We start from the raw sequence: 27,591 nt of genomic DNA on the forward strand, positions 1-27,591 counted from the left end.
AGACACTAGACACTTACTAACTGTGTGACCCTGGGCAAGTCACCTAACCCTCATTGCCCTGCAAAAAAAAAAAAAAATTTTTAATTAAATTAAATTTAAATTTAAAAAAAAAAAAAAGGAAACAGGCTGCAGCCTGAATGTGAAGGGCTTTAAGTGCCAAATAAATGGGTTTAAATTTTATCCTAGAGATAAGAGAACCAATAAGCCTTCTTGAGCCAAGGAGTATATTTTCCTATTAAGAAACTGAATATGATGTAGAGGGAGCTAAAATTGTAGAATTATGAACCACTGGCCCAGCCGCCTGCAACAGTGAAGATAGAAAAGAGTGGCACAGCAGAAGGATCCTGAGCTCTCTCTCCCTTCTCCACCCCCAATTTCTCCAAATAGATTTAGAAAACACACCAGGCCTAATAGTGATTGGAAAATTCAAAGGAAAAAAACAAACCATTTTTCCAGGCCAGGTTGGCACAGGGAGACAAAGAGGTGTGTGCAAAATGCGGCTGGGGTCTGGGCTAGGAACATGCTGTGAAGCATTCTAGCACGGCAAAAAGAGATCCAGCAGAGAGCCCTAAATTTGCGTAGGGTACAAAACAGGAGCCAGCTGGTAGCTCTCACTCACTGCCCACTTCTGGGTTATATATCAAGGATAAGGAGACTTGTACCTAGGGGTGGTATTCCAAGGTGAAAGGCAGTCATTGGCCCTACACTGTGTATTGAGCAAGAAGTAAATTTAGAAGCAAGTGGTAGCTGTGTGGTTCTGACCCCAAGAGGAGAACACAGTCTCTGTTTTGCTTCTTGCCCAGTCTAAAGCATACATTAGAATAACCAGGGAAGACATCTCAGCCCAAAGGAAAGCCTACTGCTCTGTCACGCTGAACCAACAGAGCTTTCCAGACAGATATTTGTGGTTGAGTCCAGCAGCAGGCTAATGGAATTCCAACTGGAGCAAGACCACAGGTATGTTGCTCAGATTCAAAACCCAGGCCAGGAAACTGTACAACTGAGGTTACTGGGGCAGCAATCAGACTTTGATCTGGATCACACTTTGGAAGTAAAAACTGAAAACATAACAATCACTATCCCAAGAAAGCACCAACAGGGCCAACAAAGACATTCCTTCCAGAAGGGTGAAGATCCTAACCCTAACATAAAGTCTTCCATAACTAGGAAGTAAGGTAGAAGAATATAACATGAAAAAGAATCCAAGCATAAAAAGCTATTGTGGGGATAAGGACACTCAAGACACAAACCCAGAAGAGAGTGACTTTAAAATATCTTCAAGCAAAGGTGTAAGGAAACCATGGCTTAGACACAAATTCAATTAGGATTCCTGGAAGAGAGTTTAAAAGCGTTTTTCTAAATGGAATAAGAGAATTAGATGACCAAAAAAAGGAATACAACTGAGAGCAATGGAAGAAAGAATTGGAAAGGAAATTAACAGTTTGGCACAACAGGTAAAAAAAAAAACCCTGACTAAGCAACAAACTACCTGAAAATTCAAACGGGCAAAACAGAAGCTATTGACTCCATTAGACAACAAGAAATATTAAAACAAAATTTAAAGACTGAAAAAAAATGCAAAGTATCTCACAGCAAAAAAAGCCCAAAAGCAAAACCTCAAAAACATAAAAAAATCTAACTGAGAAAACAGATCAAGAAGTAATTTAAAGTGGACAACTAGGCCCTGGATTCAGAAGTACCTGAGTTCAAATCCGGCCTCAGACACTTGACACTTACTAGCTGTGTGAACCTGGGCAAATCACTTAACCCTCATTGAAGAAGAAGAAAGAAGGAAGAAGGAAGAAGGAAGAAGGAAGAGGAGAAGGAGAAGAAGAAGAAATAATTTAAGAATTTTTAGGAGGCAGCTAGGTGGCATAGTGGATAAAGCACTAGCCCTGGATTGAGGAGGACCTGAGTTCAAATACGGCCTCAGACACTTGACACTTACTAGCTGTGTGACCCTGGGGGCAAGTCACTTAACCCTCACTGCCCTGCCAAAAAGAAAAAAAGAGAGAGAGAATCTTTGAACTACCTGAAAACCATGACCTCCCCTCCCCCAAAGAATCTAGATATCACATTTGATGAAATTTTAAAATTGCCTGTATCTCTTAGAACTAGAGGGCAAAGTAGAAAAAGAAAGAATCTACCAGTCATCCCTCCTGAAAGAATTCCCAAAATAAAAACTCTCAAGAGAATTATACCTAAAATATAGAACTTCCACATCAATGAAAAAAATACTGCAATAGCCGGAAAGATTGAACTACCCAGGACCCACAGTCAGAATCACACATGATTTAGCAGCCAACACTATATAAAGAAGCAGAGAGCTTGGAATATAATATTCCAGAAGACAAAGGATATAAGGTTATAATCCAGAATAAGTTACCCAGCAAAACTGAGTTTAATCTATGGGATAAAAGATGGACTTTTAATGAAACTGAGGAGCCCCAATCATTCCTGATGAAAAATCCTGAACTAAATAGAAAATGTGAGTGCAAATAAAGAATCAAGAGAAACATGAAAAGGTAAGCATCAATGAACCAAACAAGGAAAAACTGTTTATATTCTAACCTGATACCTGAGTCCCCTCAGAACCCTATCATCTTCAGGGGTTATAGAGGGAGTCTAGTTAGAAAGTCCTAGAAGCAGTTATGATACCTTGATGATATTTTAAAAGATTGGAAAGGAAGTGTGAAGAGGGAAGGAGAAAAAGGTTAGGGAAAATTAGCTCACTTCAATGGATTACAGAAAGTATATAACAAATAAACAAAGAGAAAGGGATAGGAGGAGAGACTGATATCTGAACCTCACTCTTATCTGAACTAGTCAAAGCAGGGAAGAATACATAAACACAGATGAGATGGGTAAAGAAATAAATTTTACTCAAAAAGGAAATAGAAGGGAAAGGGAAGAAAGAAGAAGGAATAGAACAGAGGCTAAACAGAAAGAGGGTTTAGTCCTGTGCAAAACAAACTCTAAGAATGGCCAAAAATTTTTACAGCTCTTTTTGCAGTGACAAAGAACTGGAAATTGAGGGAGTACCTATTAATTAAGGAATGGCTAAACAAGTCAAGATATATAAACGTGGTAGTTTCAGAGAAACCTGGGAAGATTAGTATGGATTTATGATGAGTGAAGTGAGTAGAACCAGAACAATTTATACAATTACAACTATATTGTAAAAACAAAGAACTTCGAAAGCCTTCAGAACTTTCATCAGTGTAATGACCAACCATGATCCCAGAGGACTCAATGAAACTTACTAGTGACCTCCTGGTAAGAAAGGGGGCAGCTATGTGGCACAGTGGATAAGGCACTGGCCCTGGATTCAGGAGGAGCTGAGTTCAAACCCAGTCTCAGACACTTGACACTTACTAGCTGTGTGACCCTGGGCAAGTCACTTAACCCTCACTGCCCTGCAAAAAAACCCAAAGCAAAAAAGAAAGAAAGAAAGAAAGAAAGAAAGGTAAAGGATTCAGAGCATAGAATGATACATTTCTTTGGTCAATTTCTTTGTTTGACACATCTGTATTGGGGCTTACTTTTTCTTATCTGAGAGTTGGGGGTGGGAGGGAAAGATGGCAGATTTTTATTGACTGAAAAAATTTTTTTTAATAAAAAACAATTGGTTATATTAAGAAAAAACAAACAAGAAAGCAGACAAAATTCTAAGTTAGCAGTTTCCAATCTGTGGGTTCATAACCTTGGGTTGCATGCATATATGTGTACATATGCATAGTTCAAGGGCCCCAGGAATCCATATTCATATGAAATTCTACAAATAAACACATTCTTCATATGCAACTATTATTATTTTTAAAGTATATAATATATGGAGCAGCAAGATGATATAGTGGATAGAGTACCAGGTCTGGAATCAGGAAGATCTGAATTAAAATCTAGCATCAGACACCTATTAGCAGTGTGACCTTGGGCAAGCAAATCACTTAATCTCTATTTCCCTCAGTTTCCTCATCTGCAAAATGGGGATAATAAAAGCAGCCACCTTTCAAGGTTGTTGTGCAGATCAAATGAGTTAACTGTAAAAGGCTTAGCATAGTATCTGGTACATAGTAAGTGCTACATAAATGTTATTATTAATGTTAGCTATTAGACATTGTTATGATGAAATACAAATCAATTTAAAAGCAGCATAGAATTCATAGCGGCTTTTTGTAATCACATAATTTCATAATTAATAGGTATTAATAGTAAGACTACTCTCAAGTGGGATGGGGAAGGTGGTCCATAATTTTTTTTAACTGTAAAAGGGGGGAAGAATTGGAAATTGAGGGGCTGTCCATCAATTGCAGAATGGCTGAACAAGTTGTGGTATATGAATATAATGGAATTCTATTGTGCTGTAAGAAACGATGAGCAGGAGGAGTTCAGAGAAACCTGGAGGGACCTGCATGAACTGATGATAAGTGAGATGAGCAGAACCAGAAGAACACTGTACACAGTATCATCAACATCACGTATGCATTGATCAACTGTGAAAGACTAGATTCTTCTCACCAATACAACGGTACAAGAAAGTTCCAAAGGACTCATGATGGAAAAGGCTCTCCAAATCCAGAAAAAAAAAAAAAAGAACTGTGGAATATGGATGCTGATTGAACCATACCATTTCTTTTGTTTTTGGTGGTGCTGTTTTTCTTTTTTGAGGTTTTTCCTTTTTGCTTTGATTCTTCTAACATGACTAATGCAGAAATGTGTTTAATGTTATTTTATGTTATATATATAAACCTATATGAGATTACCTGCTGTCTAGGGGAGGGGAAAGGGAGGGAGAAAAATTTGAAATTGGAAATCTTATAAAAACAAATGTTGAAAACTATCTCTACATATAACTGGAAAATAATAAAATACTTTTATTCAAAAAAAAATGTGAAAGGGGGGGCAGCTAGGTGGCATAGTAGATAGAGCACTGTCCCTGGAGTCAGGAGGACCTGAGTTCAAATTCGACCTCAGACACTTGACACTTACTAGCTGCGTGACCCCTGGGCAAGTCACTTAACTCCAATTGCCTCACCAAAAAAAAAAAAAATTAAATAAATAAATAAATAATAAAAAGTAAAAGGAACTCACTGGAAAAGGTTCAAGAACTATTAAGAATTGTACACTGAATGAAAAGAAATTATTATAACAAATTCATCTATCAGATAAAAAAAACCCCAATAAATTCTTTAAATCTGGTTCAAGAAAAGAATCAAAAGCTACTGGGGGGAGGGGACTTCGGGTTGTAAATGATATTCATGGTCGCTTGTCTGAAAACTAGCTTCACAGTGAAGCAAAACAATCTTATTTCTAACAAGTAAGATATCAGCCCATCTCCTAAGTGTGTTCATTTAAACTGGAATAATTATAGAACTAATGAATGCCATTCAGAACATGTAGGTTGAAGACCTTGATAAAATAGCTACTGAGGAAGTACCCTTTTGCTGTTAGCTATCTATCTCATCTACTCCTTCAGAGAATCACTCCAAAGACCCATTGCACTCCATGTCATTTACCCACATACCTCTGAGTCGTGTTCTGAGAAGGGCTTTCACTGGGTATGCTCCACTGAGAGGTTTGGTTATAAAGTCGGAGCTGCTGTAAACTGTCCACCAGGTGATTCAGCCTCTTCCTCTGCTGGTTGATTATTTCCCGGTTGTTGGCAAGAGTATTAAATAGTGTCTCTCGCTCTGGAACAAGCAGGCGCCTGTTGACAGTAATGAGAAACCTTTAAAATTTTAGGGATGACTGGATTACTCTATGACAACCATACTCCAAATGATTTCATGCTACACTGTATTTTCAAATCTTCTTTCTCTCCCACTCCTGCTCCCCCAGACCAATTATCTTCAAATAGATTAAACCTAGCTGAGTAACTGTCTCCCTAAGAGTGGGTCAGCTGTCACTTCCCAGTCAAGTATTTCAGTGGGGCACTCTAAAGCCAAGGAAACATTTAGAGAAGGGATTAATAGAAGCGCCATCTAGAACAACGGAAAGATATAATAGAGGAGAAAGAGAAGGGGGCCATTATTAAAAGGAATAAAGCAGGGTTTGTTATGCTTTCAACACGCACTTTTGTTTCTTCTTCTCTTCCAGATGTCGATCCCACTCCAGGTCTAGAACATCATTCACATCTTGGACAGCAAACTTAACATACTGGTGAAGACGCCGAATTTCCTATCAAGAAAAAAATTCTTCAGACAAAGACAAATGACTCATTTTTGAGCTTAAGCAACAGCTCAAATTAAAGGCAATTTTAAAGAAGAACAGTAAAATACCTATAATATTTCTAAAACATAGGATTCTGAACATATCATGCAGAGAAAAATCCCCGAATCTTAAAGGTCTTTAGTCCAACCCATACCTGAACAAAAATCTTTTCAATAACCTCCTACCAAATGGCCATCTGGCCTTCATTTGAAAACCTTGGAGAATCAACTTCTTCCTGAGTAAGCCCATTTCACCTGTGGACGGTTATTATGATTGAAAAGTTTTCCCTTACACTGAACTGAAATCTCCCCTTTTGCAACTTCTCACTGCTTCTATTTCTGCCCTCTGAGATCAAGCAGAGCAAGTCAAAATCATATGGAAGGAGCAATACATAATAGATTTTAATTCGATTTAACTCAAAAATATTAAGCATTCACACAAGGCACTATTACCGAGTGCTAAAGATAGAAATACAAAAACAAAAGTTCTGCTTCACCACAAAAACAGCTTACATTTTATACTGGGGGATATACAATAGCCACAGATAAATACAAAATACAGACAAAGAAACACAGAGGCAGAAAGTGTAGGTGACCTTTTTTTGGAGTTTCACTTTTCATACAAATTTATACATATTCAATCTTTTTTTTTTTTAACTTAAAATTAATCTTTTTTTTTGGGGGGGGAAGCAGGCCAATGGGGGTTAAGTGACTTGCCCAGGGTGACACAGCTAGTAAGTCTCAAGTGTCTAAGGCTGGATTTGAACTCAGGTCCTCCTTCTGAATCCAGGGCTGGTGCCACTGAAACAATTCTTTTATATGCACAGAAAAGAATGAAGCTCAGAAAAGCAGGATACTTTTGAAAGTGATGTTTGGAATTCTTTACATACATAAAAAAAACCCCAAGTGGTATCACTCATGGAAGATTCATGATTTCATATACAATCCTCTTTTTGTTCCCTTCCATGAATATGCAAATGTTTTTAGGGTGTTTAAAATCAAAATCAAAAAGAAAATTTACAGCAAAAAACCCCACTTGCACCACTACCTAAAATTCTTCACTTTACAGTATTATACTGCATAATAGTCCTCTCTAATAGAAATTCAATTCTTTGGATTGTGTGGCATTCTCTAAAATTCTAATACCTCTAGAAAAGGTAACACATTGAAAAAACTTAAGTGTAAATGTATTAGTGTAAATGTAAATGAATTAGTGTAAATCAAACTGCTTTTCTAATTAGGTGTCTGCCTGCTTGGCTATCATGTATTTCTGCTCAGCTCTCCTTTTCCAGTTTCTTTAAATAGTGTTATCAACAATTTGGGAATTTTCCATCACATTCTGGCACCTGGACAAAACAGTCATTTAGTTTCATGCACTGCTACTCTTATAAACCATCAAATTACTGGATCAAGTATTATCTAAAAAAATAATTGAATGTTCGTTTCTCCTCTCCCACTCCCCACCCCCAAAAAGTTGAAGCAACCTTGCAGATTTTTGGAACCTATTAGATGGGCTGAAAAATGTTTGTCATTTCTATTAGCTTTTATCAAAGTCATGTCTTAGTTTATGAAAACAGAACATCAATAGACTAACAAAATACAAATAGCAATATTATGTGTTAAAATTATGCTTATTTCCCTACAATTTTTTTTCTTCTCTTCTTGGTCTTCTATTAAACTAGTAAATCTATACAAAATGAGTCAGAAAAGTTCTAACCTAAAAACCGGAGCCTTATGCTAAAGCTGCATACAGTCTGAAGGGCAAGAAAGAACTTTGTACACTGAGGATAAACTATTCTATTAAAATCTTGTGTTCTGTTTCAATCTGTTTGAAAATTTGTTATATGTTTAAATTTTTAACTGAGAAAGTCACATGGTCTTTTTAAAAGAAGTTACACTGTAAAGATATGAGAATTCAATGTTTAGTATTTAAGGAATAAATATAAACACAATATATGAATTTCAAGAAAATAGCCAGGGGAGAGGAGCAGCTAGGTGGCTCCATGGATAAAACACCAGCCCTGGATTCAGGAGGACCTGAGTTCAAATCTGGCCTCAGACACTTGACATTTACTAGCTGTGTGACCCTGGGCAAGTCACTTAACTCTCATTGCCCAGCAAAAAAAAAAAAGAAAGAAAGAAAGAAATTTATAGCCTAGCAGGAGGACAGATATATACAAAATTACAAGTTTGTTTGTTTAATAGAAAAAGTATAATTGAATGGGAAAGCATACTTCTTTTCTTATTCAGATAAGCATCAAGCTATTTGAATCAGGAGGTAATAACCAATGCACCCCATCTGCCTGATGGTACATATCCTAACAGTCAGTTATTTGCTAATAAATAGCATCCAGAGTGTTGATCTCAACAGAGTTGTTAGAATTATTGTGATAAATTTATAATATACTTAAAAAAAAACAAGTTATGTATAATAAGGATTGAGTGTCTTTTCTGTTTTTTACATAAAGAAATGTCCGTGTTTGCTGATGTTTATCAAGTGCATATGATAACTTTTCAAGAGTGCTAGTCATTATCTGTAGTGATGGCAAAAATCACATAAGAACAAGTGAAAAGGCCACTTCTCCGAGTATCTCCTACCTGAAGCTGAGCTTCGCTCTTAGGATCCAGTGGTCTCTTATAGAGTAAATGAAGATATCCGGAGTCATGATTTCTTTCATTCTGTTCTCTTGCCTCTTCAACTCCTGCAAAACCCTCTAGCAAGGTAGTCTTCAGGGTGCTAATATCTCCATGAAGAGACTAAAAAGAATAAAAGGAATATAATGATGAAGAAAAATGTTTTCAAGGTAAAAAATCTTTTCAGAGGGAATGAGCAGGGTAATGTCAACAAAAAGATAAACTGGGTTATGAGATTATTTGGCAAAAATAGAGGAAGAAGGGGGAAAGGGGAGGGTCATTTGAAAAGTAATAAATTTTCAAATCCAAAGACTAAACTGCTGAAACAAATCAAAAGGGAAGAAGCCAGATGCATATCCAGTGTGGCAAACAATGGCAGTTGTTCACCTTGTCTCTGAGGAGATGAAGCATTAATATCCAATAAGCCAGTTCAACCTAGGGAAAAGATGAACAAATACATACCTCTGTTGTCTCTTTAATCTCCAGGAGAAAGGTGTGCAAGTCCTCTGATTCTGTCCGCAGCATCTTCATCTCCTCAGGAGTACCAACTTGGAAACAGGCTTTGGATGTTCGGGCTTTTAGCTCTTCCATCTCCTTTTGGAAATGTGCAATCTACACAATCAAGCAGTGAGAAAAGCCAATGCAAAAGTGAGACAATGAGATTTGAATGACTTTTGCTATTGTAGAACCGACTAATCTAGTGCAGCACTGTGAAGCTGCTTCCAGGGAAATGGGCTAAGGATGACAGTACTGATTAAAAACCTTCACCAGAACCCAATTTCATTGATGTGGTTGCATTAGGTCAGAGTAGGAAAAAAAAAATCTATCTGCAGTATATGACATTACCTCCTCACTGATTCCAGCCATCACAGGGTCTGAATCTTTCCACTGATGCTGCTGCTTTTCGATCACATTGGAAGGCTGTGGTGATTTGGCCTGAAACAATTTTATGTATATATATGTAAAAACTTTGTGTATATATCCAAACATTTAACATAGGGGATAAGTCTTATAGAAGGTTTAATTGCTTCTAATTACACACAATGGTTAACAGAGGGTTCTGGAATGCAAACTCAGTTAAAAATACACTGTCATAAAAAACCACACCACTGTCAATGACAAGCTTTGTGACTGGCTAAAAAGGGACTTAATTCAAGTGTCTATTTCTCTGAGATTTTAACTTAAGTCCCACAAGAAATTGATCATGGAGTACAAGCAAAATAAAGCCATTATGTTTATTTCTTGCTTACTTGGGGAAAGGGTGAGAAAAATTAGATGCTATCTTGCATTTAGAAATAAAGAAAAGCAGACATTCTATAACAGAAAAAGATATGAGTTAGTCAACAGAGAATATAAACCTACAATCTTCAGTTTAAAATAAAGTGTGTATGCACTAAGTTAGTCAAAATCTCACACTTTTGATATTTTTACTGCATTGCAAAGATTTAAATATGATGTCAAAGGGATTTTTCAAAAGTGATCATTCAAAAAAAGAAAGTGAAACATTTTCAAAATGATACACTTAAGTGGGTTTATCAAAAAGCACATATAATTTTGCTTGAATCCAAGCATTCAGTACCTGGGCTGTACTTGACTTTGCCACTGGAGCAGCGATCCTGGCCGATTTCTGCACCATTGAGGATACTGGACTGCTCTGGGAAGAGCGTCCTGTAACAACAATGAGATAACTTAATGATAACGTGCTACATTTACATAATTTCCTCAGCCCCAAATATGAGAAAGAAAGAAGGTATATAATTCTTCCTGAGAGTGTCTATCAGCCATGGCAGCATATGGAAGGCTGCCATAGTTACCATTAGTGGAAACATTCAGAAAAGGTCCTGGCAGCTCCAGGTGCTAGCATGGGTGATCCCAAAAGAGCTAAGTGAGAACAAAGGATGAGAATTGAAAATCTGCTGCTGGCACTGCTGACAATGACAGTAGAAGGCTTCCACTAGTAGAGGATGACCATGGATCAGCGCCTTGAAGAGCCACAGGCCACAGTGTGGCTGTGCAGTCCGATACGGGAGCCGCAGCTTCTGCCACAACGAGGACATCAGAAAACTGCACTCTCTGTTGCCCGTTGGTTCCTGCGTCTTGTTCGTTTTTCTTCCTCCCAAGCTTGAAGGCCCATCTCAGCTGCGTGCAAGCTGCTCCTGAGTACTGAACTCCATTGGGTGCAGTCCTTGGCCATCTCCTCACAGCTACCCGTGTCTATTCCCACAGCCCTCAAATCTCGCTTGCATACATCTCTGTAGTGAAGCTGGGGGTGTCCGGCGGGTCTTTGGCCTGGGGCTAACCTGCCACAGAGTAGGTCTTTAGGAATGCGCCCATCTTGCATGCGGTGCACATGACCGAGCCAGGGCAGCCGTCTTTGTTTCAGTAGTGTGTAGATGCTCAGAAGTTGCACGCGTTGGAGCACTTCTGTGTTGGTGATCCTATCTGACCAATATATGCCAAGGAAGCGCCGAAGGCAGCGTGTGTGGAAGCTGTTAAGCTTCTTCTCTTGACAATGACAGTACTGGCTCACATAATGCCACTTCTCTCTGCTCCCACATTCTCTATACTTTCAGAGACAGGTTAGCTCCCTCAAATTGGGGGGCAAGGAGGAGAGGGAGGTCACACATAATGTGGGAAACACAGTCAGAATACAAATATTTCTATGAAGAAATAAAGAGAATCCATCATCAGAAGATTAAGCTAACTGTGGCAAGCAACACCAGCTCTTCCTCTCTCCTAGGTAAGAATGAATTCAGAGCAGAGCAGGCTATTCTTGGGAGAGATTTCAGTAATCCTATAACAGTCCTTTGGTGAAACCAACCTGATATAGCTAAGAGACTGTAGGCTTACTCAACATGAAACTCTTTCTAGTGTAAAGAATTAATTGTTATTTGAGGTTTTTATGAACCCATCTCTTGGCTAGAATTAAAAAAAAAAAAAAAAAACCTCGGTGCGCACTGGCCTCTGGGGCTCTGCAAACAGCACAGTGCTCCACCCACTGGTTGTAGCCATTGCCATGGCACTGGCACCTCATGTCATCATCACTCACTGACACCTACGTGAGCCTGGCAAAATTATAATGATTGGAATCCTAGTGAGGGCAGCCATGTGACTGTCAGAGTAGCCAGCCAATAGGCTGGGGGCTGCCTAGGGTTTGCTGGAAAGGGGGAGGAGAATTTGCCTTTCTAGCTGGAAGCTGGAAGGTGACAAGAGTGCTGCTGTGTATTCTCAGCTGATTCCTGGGTGGTGGTGTTTTTCAGGTTGCATAATTTCCCTTTCCCTATTTTATTTCCTTTCCCTTGATCCTACCGATCGTGTTTGTGTTTTGTTTTTTTTAAAGTTTGTTCTTGTTAAAATAAATCCTGCTCTGTTTTGAGGGAGGCTGCCGGTCTCCTTCCTTGCCCCAATATTGAGGCGAGCCGCTTAGCTAGCACTCCCCAATTAAAAATTGGTTCCCACACTAAGTGCTTAAAGACACAATGGTAGCATAGGAAGAAGCCAAGTCTAAGTCTGAATTTCCTCATCCCATCACGAATATAAGGTCCACATGAGCAGGGATTGTTTCATTCTTTTTTTTTTTTTTTTTTGCAGGGTAATGAGGGTTAAATGACTTGCCCAGGGTCACACAGCTAGTAAGTGTTAAGTGTCTGAGGCCGGATTTGAACTCAGGTCCTCCTGAATCCAGGGCCAGTGCTCTATCCACTGCACCCCCTAGCTGCCCTGTTTCATTCTTTTTACACATATCCTCATGCGTAGGATTCTGCCTGGCAGAGGAGGTGCCTAATACTAGCTGAGTGACTGATGAGGGCACTACTCCTTGTGCTATCTCACAGGGTTATTTTGAGGAGCGGGCTTTGTAAGATGTAAAATTCCATAGAAATTTAAACTGTTATTTTAATTCATAAAAATAACTCACAATACCAAATTCCAAACAGGAATGGGCTAAGGAAATGTAGCACACACTGGCTGCGCTGCCCTTCAGCTTGGTCCTCCTCAGGGCCTGCTGCTACCACTACACAATAACTTATTCTACCTATAAGGGAGCAAGAAATAACTTTTTCCATTCATCTAATTGGTTCCTCTAAGAACTATGAAAAAAAAAAGTTCTTTGAGAATATCTGAAGTGGCATGGCCCAGTGGTTAGAGAGAAAGCACTGACCAGGAAGACCCAAATTCAAGTACCACACTTGGCACATACTTGGGCAAGTCCTTAATCTCTTAGTGCTCTAGGTAATTCTCTAAGAAGCAGAAATGTTGACCTGCTATGAGAGAAGGAAATTACTGGATATTACCAATGAAATGATCAGAGCAGCCTCTCTCCCCTTTCCCCATGAGAATCTAAACATACCTGAAACAGAGGGAGATACGGACGACTTTGCTGATCCCGAGCTAGATGAAGATGAGAGAGGCGTGGATTGACTGACAGGGCCAGCTAAAGCTGATTTAGAGGCTGAGGAAAATGACAGCATTGAGGAGCTGCTTTGGGAACTGCTGATGGGAGTAGAGGACTCTCCAGCAGGAAAGCTGCAAAAAAAAAGCAGACTATTTCAAAAGAGCCCATTACAAATATTTCTTTCCCATGACAGTAAAAAGTGACTCCCCCAATAGGTAATTTATTATCAACAGAAATGTTCCTAACTTCATGCAATACAAATGTCTTGATTATTGCTTTCAAAGGGTACATGCTGTAAGGAAATGTGAACGTTACTTTTTGAATCTTTCACTGATTTGAGAATGAACTACCCAACCCTCTTATCAAATAAATATTTCACAGGAATATGAACGACTAAATTTGCTAAAATACGGTACTAGTTTCAAAATATGTTCGACCAAACTTCAGGGCAAAGGGAAGCCTCCCAACCACAGAAATTCCTATTTCTGTCTTTTGCCAAAAAAACCACTCACTTAACCACTTCCTTACTCACCAAGTACTTACTAAGTGTACAGGGTTCTGGAGTAGCAGTGAGGGGAGGGCAAAAGAAATAGAAGACAGGGCTCCTCCTAAAGGAATTTACAGTCTGTGGGAGTTGAAATTAGCCTCAGGCTCCCCTAACTGGCACCCCTTCCTCTCTGTAAGTCCATCAAGAGTCTGGAAAGAGTCAGCTGCAGAGGGGCCTCTGATCCCTGCTAATCTGCATGCAGGAAAAACCTCAGGTCCCAGGCAGGCACAGCACAGGAAAACCCTCAGGGATGCCAGGGTTTGCTTTGCCCCAGCCCCAGCTCCAGCCCCAGCTGCAGCCCTGGGGGCAGCGAGACTAAGTTACACCTGGGAGAGCAAATTAATAAAAAGGGGTGTGACAAAAGACAGGAGTACAGGAGGGACAGTACAAGAGGGCTGGAGAAGATAGACGGTTGGAGGATGGACATGTTATGGGCCCAGGGCACATCAAAGAACTTTCTCCTGGAGAAGCTAATCCAAAGGACAGACACACATAAAGAGGTAAGTGGAACCAGATGGGACTGAGCTAGCTTTGGGACCCCCACCCTTCATTCTAGTCTCCCTCAACCGTGGGGAGATAAGTTTAGGTGTGGCTGCTGCCTTTGTGTCCTGAGGAGATGGCTTAAGAGATCTTCAGCCTCCACCAGTGGGGGATGATCCTCCTTCACTAAGGGAACTTTCCACAGTCAGATGATCATCCCCATCAGTCCTCTATAAAAGTACCTGCTAGTCTCCTGCTCGAGGAGATTGGTATCTCAGAGCCACATGCTTTGTGCCATGCCTCTCTCCCCATGAAAAGTCCAAAGATTTCTCTTGGTTTCCCTTCCCTTCCTTAGTCCCTAAATAAACTACTATCTTATTCTAACTACTTTTGTGTGCAAGAGGGTGTAATTCTTTAAAGAGGAATTCTTAAGGACCCCAAATCCCTATCCCTTACCCCTTACCTATTTTTCCCATGACAAAGAGAAAAAAGGACTGACAGAAGGGGGCTGCTACAAGGACACTAAGGAGACTGAGGCTATGTAAAGAGAGGGGCTGACGGAGACAGAGAAAAAGCTAAGAGCAAGGAGGTTGGAGGACGCCGGAAGACTAAGAGAACGCAAGGTCTGTGAGAGAGACGCAGGGGTTCAGCGAGGCAGTACAGAGAGGAAAGTTAGACAAAGTGAAAGGTGCTTGGAGTTAGAAGAAAGGAGCTGAGCAGTGAGAGTGAAGCAGGGGAGCTAGGGTGAAGGAGAAAAAGGGTAAAAGTTAGAGAAAGCTGGAGCATACCCTGAGGCAAAAGGCAAGGACCCTTATTATTATTATTACTTTTTTTTGTGAGGCAATTGGGGTTAAGTGACTTGCCCAGGGTCACACAGCTAGTAAGTGTAGTGTCTGAGGTCAGATTTGAACTCAGGTACTGCTGAATCCAGGGCTGGTGCTTTATCCACTGGGCCATCTAGCTGCCCCAGCCCTTATTATGTTAAAAGCAGACAGGTTGTATAATTTGTATTTCTTAACCCTTATCGTTTACGTTGATTTTTATAAATTCTGCTTTGATTATTTAATTAAGAGGCTTCTTAATCGTTTGCTTATCAATTTGGGAGGGAGCAAAGTGTGGAGAAAGTTTTAAAAGGCCCTAACAGATTGGCTTTGGAAATTAATAAGTCAGATAGCCAGCCAGTCAAAAGTCTCCAGATTAGTCCTCCAGTCCAATTAGTCCCCGCCAAATTAGGCCTAGTCAGTTAAAATATTTCCACAAGTCTAATGGGGAGTGAGTACTGAGAACTACAAAATTTACTGAGAACTGATTCCCCACCCAGTCCCCTCTTTCCCAGACAAATGAATTGCCTGGGGCTGACTGTCATTTCCAGACTCGGGATGGACTTGTGGACCTTCCCCCAAGTAACTTCTCCCCTCCCAAAGTTCCCCACCTTACACCAGAGACTGTATGTTATTATGTAAAAGAGGCCATCTACATTAAGTAGTTTCTATTCAGAGTCAGTAATGCCTATACTTAATTTAGGAGCAGTTCTACTATTTCTTTTGTCAAAGGTTCATTTACATTAAGCAGCTATATGTCACTCTGGAGCAATCTTTTGCTCCAAAGTTCTCTTTTTGTTCTGTTACCCCATAAAAACCATGTCCTCTGTTCCCATCTTTGGGTATTCCTAGCTTCTGAGCTTTGCAATACCACAAGCTATAGTTCCTCTGCCCTGATTAAAGACCTTATTTCTCCTATATTTGATTGTTTCCTTAATTTCCAGGTTAACAGTACTATACAAATCTATAGTCCTCTGGACTGTACCCACTGGCCAAACCAAAACCACTAAATATTTCTATGTATCAGAAAGAAAAATTCAGTTCTCTCAAGGAAGTATTACTTACTTTTCATTCAGGTTGACTTTGGCTGCAGACGATGTAGGTGGGAAAGATGTCTTTGCCCCTATGTGTGGAGTAGACGTGCTAGCCACTGTAGTATTCTCCACCGAAGGCTTAAAAGCAGGAGATCCAAAATAGAAGGAAGATGCAGAAGTCATAGGGGCTAAGGAAGGGGCTGAGGCCAGGGGAGCTTTTGAGGGAGGTGTAAAAGAGAAGCCTGGTGCACTAGTTACAGCAGAGCTTAGGGTTGGTTTGGAGCTGTCTGAGGAAAAGGGATAAGGAGGAGGATCGCCTGACATCAAACTGGATGATTTCAAGGACGAAGAGCCAAATGGGAAGGTGGCAGCAGGGAGAGTGACTGTAGGCAGAATGAAAGCAGTAGTTGATGTGGGAAGGGTTAAGGAAGGGGCAGAACCAGGAGCAGAAGGAGCAGGAGCTGGAGCTGGAGTTAGAGTGGGTGATGCTTCAAGCTTCAGAGGGGCCTGAGTGGAAGTTGGGGTTGTGGGAGTACTTCCTGGAAGGGGATTTAAAAAAAAAAAAAAGAACAGAAAAGAAGACAATTAACACTCATGGTGGAAATCAAACATTACAAAACAAAAAGGAAGTGAAAGTAAACCTAGCCATAAATGGGTACAAGAAAGAATAGTAGGGGCAGCTAGATGGCGCAGAGCACCAGCCCTGGAGTCAGGAGTACCTGAGTTCAAATGTGGCCTCAGACACTTAACACTCACTAGCTGTGTGACCCTGGGCAAGCAACTTAACCCCAATTGCCTCACTTTAAAAAAAAAAAAAAAGAAAGAATAGTAAAGAAATTATATTAGGAAAACCAAGGATTTAAGAATACAAGTGACATCAGCTAACTCTTAGGGGAGAGTCCTCCTAGATAATTAATTACATCCCAGTTTCTGGATCCAAATGAAAAATTTCCAATTCTCCTCCTGTGATTTGGAAGAAGTTGTAAAACAAGATCTCATGGGAATTTGACTAGAAGCATCCAAAAGAAGAAACATCTGAAGTGCCACCATCTCCCAGTTAGTACTGCAACATTTACAACAGACTTTCCTCACAACTGCCTGGTGTGTTGGGTAGCTTAAATACAGTCAGCCCCAACCTATGGCTGAAAAAAGTGAGATGTAGTCAAGTGAAGTGATAAAAGAGGAAGTGACTGAAAAGGGAACTTGAACCCAGGGCTCATCCTGTTCTACCACCACCACTTATAATATAACCTCCTTTGAAGAACAATAACAAAATGTTATGGGAAGATAATGGGCCCTGGTTACCCCAACAGTTGTCTGGAGAGGTCAAGGAACTTTTTCCTTGAAACCTCAGGAGTTTTCCCTTGAAATCAAGTAGGCCTCTCCTTGAGCTCAATCAAGGACATACACACCCAAAAGAGATAAATTGCACCAGATCGAACTGAGCATGCTCCAGGACCACCACCTGGTAGTCCAGCACTCCTGATGACCTAGATGAGGTAATCCTGCTGGGAGAGACTACACCAGGAGAAGACTACCTGGAACCGCCCACCAGCAGACTGCTCAGACCCATCAGGACAGAGTTAATGGCCATCACCAGATTGCTCACGACCGATCTCTCCTACCCCAGCCTCTCACACAATAAGGGACATTCTTACCCACGCCATCTGAACCCTATAAAAGGGTGCTCCCCAAGCTAGTCGGGGAGGAAAGCGTTTTGTTTCTCCAAAACCTTCCACCCAGCCAGTTTCTCTTGTACCCCAATAAACCTGTTCTTTTATTCCTAATTAGGACTTGCACAAGAGTGTAATTCTTTACAGAGGAATCCTAAAGATCCACGTGCTTCCTCCCCATATCAAAAGGAAATTTTCCTTTTTAGTACCAAAAGACTTCTTGTGGGCTGCCTGTGTGTAAGCTAGATAATCAGCGAGAGTTGGGTGACACTTCTGAAGAACCCACTCCCTCATGCTGGTCATAGCAATACAGATTCACTTGGGATTTGAACATAATCTGAAAAACCACACTGCAGATGTGTGTGTGTGTGTGTATACACATAGGCATGTGTATATGTGTGTGTGTGTGTGTGTGTGTACAGACATTTGCACAAATTAAAATATCATTATTTAAACAAATTACTGCTCTCTTTCTGGTGCTTGTCCCAGATAGGTACATACTCAGACAACATTTGCCAGGCTTGGGTGGGGAGTGTGCTCCTTGTATCTGCTCACCTCTCCAGCTTACAAGCAGTCTTTCCTTTGCTGACCCAAAATAATGAGTTGGGTGTGTAAGGAGGCTAAAATTCTAGCTAGTCTGTCTAAAATATCTAATGAGTGGTTGCCAATAAATTATGAGCTTTAGCAATAGTTTAGAGTTTTAAGCATTTATCGAGGAGAATAAGAATTTGGTAAAGAGAGAGAGAGAGAGAGAGAGAGAGAGAGAGAGAGAGGCCTAGATTCATCTACCTATCTCGGGGAGCTACAGTTCTCCTGCTCTGCTCTCCAGGACTCTGCCAGAGTCCTGGGGAAAGAGAGCGAGGGAGCCAGCCTCGCCCCCTCTTCCTCCCACAAGCAAACATCACTTCCTAACGCCAAAGAAAAGCTGCATGGCCTTGCCCTCCTCATGGTGGAGCTTTCCTACAGTAAGTCTCCAGCAGGTGGCATCATTCCAATCGTTACAGGTGACTTCAAGCCTTGTGGAAAAGTAGCCCTGGGTCATCAGGAAAGATGAAGAATAAAAACCAGCATTGACATAATTTCTCTATTTTACACCTCTTTAATGAGAGTTCCCAGTTACTAGTAATCATGTACAAAGTAAATACCATCAAGAGGGCAAGGATGAGCAAGGCTCATAGCATACACTGGGACTTGTCATCTCACAATGTGTGGTGCCCATTGAAGAGGATCAGGCAAGAGCCAGCAGAATCATTTTAGACCAGTGCACATTTCCAAAGTGCTTCACGGTCTGCAGAGTGCTTTGCTTCCCACTCATTATCTCCTCTGATCCTCCCCACAGCCCTGTGAGGGAAGGGCTATCATTATCCCCATTTTACAGCCAAGGAAAAGGATGGGAAAAAGGCTAAGTGACTTGCTCGGGGGGCATGGAGTTAATGTGCAAGGCAGGATCTGTACAAATCTTCCTGGCTCCATTCTAGCCATTCCATCATACTGTTTGCTAGTGAATATCTTGATCCAGAAAGTTTCATACAAATAAGTGAACCAGAACATTACCTCCCTTGGTCATCAAAGGGTTATGGGTTCATCAGTAGTCTAGGTGTCTTTAATGATCCAATAACATATAACATAGTGCTTTAAGGTTTGCAAAGTGCATTTTTGTACATACCTCATTTGATCCTCACAACAACCCTGTGAGACAGACATCACAGGCACTATTCCCATTTTACAGATGAGAAAACTGAGGCCCAAAGTGGTGAAGCACCCATGATACTACCAGCAGGTGTCAGAGGTGGGATGTGAACCAAGCCTCTCTAGGCCTAACTGCTCTTCCCATGGTACCAAAGTTATCTAAAACATTTCTGCCTTGCACCAGTCACGCTGATTTCAGGTTTTCCTTTTGTTAGTCCTAACAATATGAATGACTGAACACTGCACTGTTCATCGATATCTCTGAACATGGAGGTAGCAAATGATGGAGATTCTGTCTCCAGCTCTAGCATATAAATATACATGGCACTTAAGATGCTGTCCTTGTGGCACAATGCCTGAGCCCAACTCAGAATGTGATCTTCCAGGCACACAGTAACCATCCTTTTGTGGCAAGAGTTCGTGATGACTCCATATTATCGAAAATTCAGATTGAGGATGAAGTTTTAGAGCAAGTTTCTAGATTCTACAAACAAAGAAGAATTCAGAAGGGGAAAAAAACCACAGAATTTCCTGTCCCATATGAAGATGGGAGTTGTGATATGACAGGTAAGCATAGTGCCTTGCACTTAGTAGGTACTTAATAAATGTCTTAAACTCTAACTGAATAACCACAATTTGTACTTCCTCGGCTTCTTCCCTTCAGAGAAGAAAAATTCTTCAACAAGCTGACTATAAATTCCTTGTCTACAAAAGAAATTTGAGGATGGGTACCTGATGATTTGGGTTGTCGTTCTCCTTCTATAATAAGTTGTTCTGGGGCCTTGATCAGAGACCGGAGACCAGGATTTTGATTGATCATATAAAATGGACAAAGCACACCATCTGTTGAAAGTACCATCAGAACTGGAGCAGGAGGAAGAGTCTTTTCGTCACCTATCAAAGAGAAAAATAAAAAGGAGAAACAATGTCAATTTGGGAACCCAGAGACACTGGTTGAGACAAGAAGTTGGTCAGCAGGTTTCTCACAATGAGATTATACACTAAAAATTATTGGGATTTAAATCTTAACTTTCATACTGTAAGTATCTAAAGAAAACTACCACAGCTATTAGATAATCAGCTTCCTGCTGTGCCCTATATGAAGATGATTTCATTATTCTGCCAAAGGTCCTGAGCTTTAAAATGTATCACAGAGTTCAAAGGATATGTTCAGAATGCCTCAAGGTATGGAAAACTATGAGTGAATCCTCAAAGCATTTAAAATTAAAAGGACAGGAATCTTTAGGCAGAACTGCTAGTGGAAAATGATGGACTAGTCTATATGAAAAGCAGGTCAAACAACTTTACATTCATTCACAGTTGAATCCTAAGCATGTACTTTGTCAGTTCAGACTTTTTGAGGGTAATCAAATAAACTGGCTTCTCCTCTGGACCAGTCAGTGCAAATGGCTCATCAGACCAAGCAGTCCTGCGTGACTGAGGCTTGTATAAGGGAATTGTGCTGTAGAATTTAATGGTGCTTGACTGTGATACACTCCCAAAGCTTAGAGCACTAGGAGGGAAATGAAAAGTATTTCTTTTGATCACAGCACTTGGCCAAGCGTCAACATAGTAGGTGGTATATGGAGCTCCAGACCGACATTTGGACTCCATGCCTGAAAAGTCACAATTTTCAAATCCATATGGTTAAAAGCACATTTTTAGTATGAACACAACTGTCTCATTAAACGGGGGCAAGAGGGGGAAAGGACATATTGTCAATGAAGAAGTCATAAGGATTTGAGATAGGTGACAAAAACAAGAACTTGAAGCATCTCTAAGGCAGCAAATCAAGGATTTAGAGGAAAGCACTTGGATTTTCTCCTGAAACTCTTTACCTTTCAGTGATTAAGAAATACTGCAATGCTGGAGGGAGACCAGAGTTATGGAGCTCTGAGTAGCCATTCAGCGGCAGTGGTACCAGCAAGATAAACTTAATTCTCCCCAACTAGACTGGATACACCAAACTCCTTATGAGAAGAGTCTTTTTTAAATTTCTGTACCAACAAATCACTTAGCACAATGCTAGGCACACAGAAGGTAAAGAAGGAATGCTGCCTGATGGCTACAAGATTAACTACAGGCTATTTTGGGGACAGGGGATCGAGGGGCGTGGGGGTGTTTGAGAAATGGACTGGAAATAGTGTGAAATTAAAATGCCATACCTTGACTTCATGCATGTCTCCCCTCATGTGACAGTTCAGTGTTCTGTTAAGGGCTACCTATTTGAAAACCACTGATACAAAACCTACAACAAGATTACCGCAGCAATCCTTACATAACTCTATACCTATCACAGCAACCTGATAACTGACTCTTGTTTCTGATGCTAGAGTTTGGAAGGAGTGGGTCAAACCATTTTTTGTGTAACCCTTCTGGCAACATGTGGTGCTTAGCCACACCGATTCTCAAGAGTTCATATCTGAGAGGGCCAAAATTTGATATACGGAGTGTTAATTGGGTGACTCGATTAATATTGGGGTCCTGGAAATATGAGGGACCTTTAGGTTCACCCTCCCCTCTGAACTGCCCTTTTAGGTACTTCTCCCAGGCCAATAAGAAAGGAGCCTTACAGCTTTAGTTCACAGAAGGATCAGATTTTATTACTTGGTAATTAATTAAACAACAAAGGTGAAACTAATAAAAATCAAAGATAAGGAAATAGGAAAAAGAAATACAGATAAATACTCTAAACTTAGCCTATGGAATCCCCAGATCGTTTCCAATTAAGCTAATTCAAAGGAATTCAGGGTTTTCTGTTGTTCACTCACCAAAACCTGGAAAGTCTACAGTTGTTCGAGCCATCAGAAGGGCAGAAGACAGAAAGAGAGAGAGAGAGAGAGAGAGCGCGCGAGAGCGCTTGAGCACGAATGAGCGCTATCGCACGTGCTAGCATTCTGGAAGTGCTTCTGCCTCCCTTCAGGAAGCATTTAATCTCCCTCCCCCAAAAGGGGAGGTCCTTCAAAAACTGCCTATGGAGAGTTCTTCTGACCTCAGTAGCATACATAACTTCAGGGTGGGCCAGGTGTGGGCCCTCCCAAATGAATCAGCTAAAACTCCAATAATTTTTTGTGTGTGTGAAGCAATTGGGGTTAAGTGACTTGCCCAGGGTCACACAGCTAGTGTCAAGTGTCTGAGGCTGGGTTTGAACTCCAGGGTCAGTGCTCTATCCACTGTACCACCTAGCTACCCCCAATAATTTTTACCACACCAACCTGACATTAAAGTGATTGGAGCATCCTAATAAGTGTCTGTTCTAATCTATGAGGTTTCACCAAAGAGAACTATCTCAAACACTATGATTTAAGATAACCAAGAAAATAAAAATAATCAAGAAATGAAACTCCTTGAATGAAACTGAGCTATCTCGGCATTAACGTCAAATTTAAGCTCCTAGATTTTAACTGTATTTTATTTTTTATTTTTTTGCAGGCAATGGGGGTTAAGTGACTTGCCCAGGGTCACACAGCTAGTAAGTGTCAAGTGTCTAAGGCCGAATTTGAACTCAGGTACTCCTGAATCCAGGGCCAGTGCTTTAACCACTGCGCCATCTAGCTGCCCCCTTAATTGTATTTTAGAGAGAAATTTAAGTTTTCTTATAATTTCCTGGACCAGTCTCAACAACAACCCCCCTATAAGGAGTTTTAGGGGACTCTATGCCACCAAAATAAATGGGAATTATGCATAAATTTAAGCAGTACAGTGGTGAGACAGTGAAATGCATTTGTTATTAACATGTACTTCTGGAGATATCTTGCTTGAAAAGTTGAAATTTCTTGAAAGAATTGCATTTCTGAGTTTAAAGGAGAGCATCTCACTTACTGATGGATATTTCTATTTGGCTGGTATAATCTATAGCAACACCCACAGGCAGGGAATCATCACTCTTATCAGTAATAGGCAGTTCTGCTCTGCTAGAGTCTTCCAGAAGCCAGGATTCCCAGTTAATCTGGAAAGGAAGAAAGAGCATTTTAGTCCATGCCTTGCCTTTTATCTCATTCAGGTGGAAATAAATGAAGAATAATTTCTCTTAGATTAATTTGTTATCTACACATTCATTCTCAAATTTAAATCCGATTTAAAATATTGAAAGCCCAGGGGCAGCCTCAGAAATCTGGCAGCTGGGAAATTCACTTTCTCCTCCTTAAAATGTGATAATAGTCAAAACAGATTACAATAAAGTAGATTTACTTTTCCCTCCTTTTAATAAGTTAGGACAACACATTGTGTGGAGGCAGCATAATGTAGGGGAAAGAGCACCTACTAGCTGGGTCTCTTGACAGCCAGTCCATCTACCAATAATTGCCTGTATGAGCTCATAAACTCTCTGGGTTCAGCCTCCTGTCACAATGAGTAAATCTTTGACTGCAGGAGATAACATATGGAAAGTGCTTGGTAAACATTAATGTGCTTTATGAAGGTGAGCTATTGTTTCAAGAGCAAACATAAATGACCCGTTATCCACTGTTTCATGTCACCTACATCACTCCCAACCACCTTCCCACTCCTGCCCTCACACACAATGGAAGACATAATCAAGTGTTAACTACTGTCTTGTGATCAAAGTATCCCAAATGTAAAGAGTGGGAAGGATCCTAAGGCCACTCAATTCCAACTCTTCATATACAGTTGAGTGGGAAGAATGGGTTTAAGAAAGCTAATGGAAAAAAAAAGTTACCATGAATAGGAATAAGGTCAGCTTCATTTTCAGTCCCACCTCAAAGGCACAAGCTGCCTTGCTGATGGTTTTGTCATCTAGTCCCCTCCACTAATCTATAACTGATCATTAGAGGGCATGAGTGTTTGGTCACTACTAAATCTGATACCCCAGATGTATCTGCAGGCCACCTGGACCTACAATAAATGGCCCCTTTTGTACACAGGCCTAGCATGTCATTCAGGTGCTACCGTAGTCTAGACATGAACTTACATATCCTAGCTCTGTTCTCTCAGTTTTAACTTGCCTATTCCCCTAGACATTTTACTTGGAAAACGAGAGATTATTTATATATAAAAAAAGTAGGGGCAGCTAGGTGGCACAGTGGATAGAGCACCGGCCTTGGAATCAGGAGTACCTGAGTTCAAATCCGGCCTCAGACACTTAACACTTACTAGGTGTATGACCCTGGGCAAGTCACTTAAACCCAATTGCCTCACTAAAAAAAAAAATTTAAAACAATAAAAAAACAACAAAAAACAAACAAACAAACAAAATGTACCTGATCACTTTGTCGGGCAAGGATGCTGACTTCTGTCGAGGCTGCAGAGGCTGCTAGTACTAGGTCCCTTCAAGAAACAAATCCAAATCACCACTATGTCATACGGAGAGGGTATAACCTGATTTGAACTAGTAACATTTATAAAGGAGTTTTCCCTTGACAATCAGTATGTCAATACAGAAAAATTAATTTCTCTATTCAATAGTTAAAGAGAAAGTGATATGGTCTATAATGCTGTAGAACAGAAAAGACTTTACTGCCCATGTTTCACTTCGTGGGTCAAGAAATATAACCCCAAAAAAGTAAGCCATGACTTGTCAAGAGAATTGTGACGTGTAAAATCTAATGTGTGGTCACCTTTCTCCTGTCCCCAGTGTGGGGAAAGCTAGCTAGGATTTACTTTTAAATTAGAAGCTTCAGCAACAGTTTAGGCATTACGCATTTATTAAAGAGTAAAGAGAGAAAATGTAGAATTCAGAAAGATAAGGAAACCTATCTACTCTAGAAGAGAGATCAGAGTTCAACCTGGCCTAGTTCTTCTCTGTCTTGTCACCATCATGAGGTTCCAGCTACAAAGAGGAAGATCCTATGTCTGTCAGACCAGAAGCTCCCTGCGGGTCAGGTCTGGAAGAGAGGCAGTCCCCACACACTGCTCCAAGCTAATTGGCTGGTAGCATCCAAGTCCATTGATTGACATGACTTGAAGGCTGTCTTAAGTTATTTAACTTCCTTTAGTTAGTTAGGAGTTTGGGGGGGGGGGGGGGGGTTCTGAGTCTACAGCTTCTGAGAATAATACTCTTGAGGGCCAGCCAGGTCCAGCTTCAATCAAGCCAACTTTAAGTAGGTTAATCATCAAAGTCAATCACTCTCAATTCAATCAATCCAAATCGATCTCTAGGTGGCGCCTTTGGGCATTGGCAAATCCCATTATTTTCTCTCAGAATGCTGCATCAGTATCAAATAATAACATTAATAATAACATTTAGTAACAGCATTTTACAAACAAGCACATACACATCAGAGTATAGAAGAGTACTGGATTTGGATTCAGGAAATATCTGGGTTTAAGCCCTGTGTCTCACATACAAACCTTGTGTGACTCCAAGTAAGCGATTTAATGTCTCTGAGCTTTAGTTGCCTCATTTGTAAAAAAAATGGGAATAATCTTTGTACTACTTATCTCAAAAGACTGATGTAAGGGAAGTGCTTAAAGTGATAGACAAAGAAAATCAGCTCCTGTTGCTGATCTGCAAACAGCAAAAAAATCATTAAATATGTATCCCCTATTAGTTATAGAAGAGGAAGGAGGTAACAAGCATTTATTAAGTGCCCACTATGTACTAGGCACTGTGCCAAAGAAGGGCTTTACAAACACTATTTCAATTGATTATCTCATTCTACTATATAAGCAGAAGCACTGCTTAGTGAAATTTTAAGCTCCAGTTCCACTTGAGTTCAGGGGGAGAATTTAGAAATGTTCCTCAAATGCCAATTTCACTAAAAGCAACCACTGGAACTAAGTTAAAATTTTAAAAAACGATTTTACTACCTATGGATGACAGGAGGTTGGAGCTATCAGGGCTTTTTGTCTAGCAATAGGTGATTCTGTCACAGTATTTGGTCTCTCTTTTTCCCACTTGCAAAAAAATTACCAAAGAGAAACCTAAGAATATGATTTCTGACATGGTAGTGAGAGAAGGAATCGCTTTCCTAGATTCTATACTCACCATTCCTCAATATAATTGAGATAGTAATGATGCTGTCTTTCAGTACAACTGCCATAGCAAGGTTCCATGAAATTCACAAATATCTCTGGATGCTTATCTTCTTTTTTCTATAAACATGGAAGAGGAAAAAAAGCCAGATAACTGCTATACCCATTTCCTTCAAATCTACACTGTTCAGTGTCCCAAAAAATATATTGCCAATTAACATAAATAAATGCATTTAAATTCTAAGAAATCATGAAATGTTCAGGCTGGTCCAGGAGTTAATCTAGTCCAGAGGTTCTTAACTTTTTTTATATCATGGACCCTTTGGGCAGCCTTGTGTAACCATGAGAACCCTTCTCAGATTAAAAAAAAATGCTATTAAATAAAATACATAGGATTATAAAGAAAGCCAATTATATTGAAACACAGTTATTAAAATATTTTTAAAAAATAAGTTAAAGGGGTCAGCTAGGTGGCTCAGTGGATAAAGCACCGGTCCTGGATTCAGGAGGACCTGAGTTCAAATCTGGCCTCAGATACTTGAAACTTACTAGCCGTGTGACCCTGGGCAAGTCACTTAACTCTCATTGCCCTGCCCCAGGAAAAAAAATTCAAAAGGGGCAGCTAGGTGGTACAGTGGATAGAGCACCAGTCAGGACTTCAGTTCAAATCCTGCCTCAGACATGTACAAGCTGTGTGACGCTGGGTAAATCACTTAAGCCCAAGTACCTATCCCCCTGCAAAAACAAACAAACAAAAAAAAGTTCACTGACCCAAGAACCCTTAATCTAGAATGTTAAAAGGTAGAACTAAAACATGCAAAGGCCCTGAGACTATATGAAAATTCTTGCCTACAGAGTATAAATACTTTCTTCAGAAGAGATTTCGGCAATGTTAGACATGGCAAATATTGAAGAACATAACAAAATGAAAACTGAATCTATTCTAATGGAGGGGAATGACTGCTTGCTTATGCAGGAGTCATTCTAAATCAGCTGCAGTAGTCAGACCACGACTTGTTAGAACAAAGATTAAAATCATTGCCAATAAGAATAAAGGGAGATTTTGGATCACAAATGAGTTCATTCCAACCTAGCAATTTTTATTAAGCTGCTGACATCAAAAAGGGGTTAAATGGAGAAAAGGACAGACTTTGACATAGGTTTCACCATTTTCTAAG

At 40.3% G+C, this 27,591-nt stretch overlaps 1 protein-coding gene across 1 annotated transcript in view; it reads right to left on the bottom strand.

The window, feature by feature from the left end:
* The window catches only part of NUP214 (nucleoporin 214), a 100,296-nt gene that overhangs the window by 63,393 nt on the left and 9,312 nt on the right, over positions 1-27,591 (bottom strand). Inside the window, 12 exon segments of the mRNA XM_043986250.1 lie at positions 5,525-5,707; positions 6,074-6,177; positions 8,808-8,966; positions 9,306-9,455; positions 9,690-9,779; positions 10,423-10,511; positions 13,192-13,367; positions 16,150-16,657; positions 20,213-20,374; positions 23,303-23,429; positions 24,700-24,766; positions 26,427-26,533. Of these exon segments, the coding sequence (XP_043842185.1) occupies positions 5,525-5,707; positions 6,074-6,177; positions 8,808-8,966; positions 9,306-9,455; positions 9,690-9,779; positions 10,423-10,511; positions 13,192-13,367; positions 16,150-16,657; positions 20,213-20,374; positions 23,303-23,429; positions 24,700-24,766; positions 26,427-26,533 (1,922 nt within the window).

This window comes from Dromiciops gliroides, chromosome 2, assembly GCF_019393635.1.
Source record: "Dromiciops gliroides isolate mDroGli1 chromosome 2, mDroGli1.pri, whole genome shotgun sequence".
Classification (NCBI taxonomy): domain Eukaryota; kingdom Metazoa; phylum Chordata; class Mammalia; order Microbiotheria; family Microbiotheriidae; genus Dromiciops; species Dromiciops gliroides.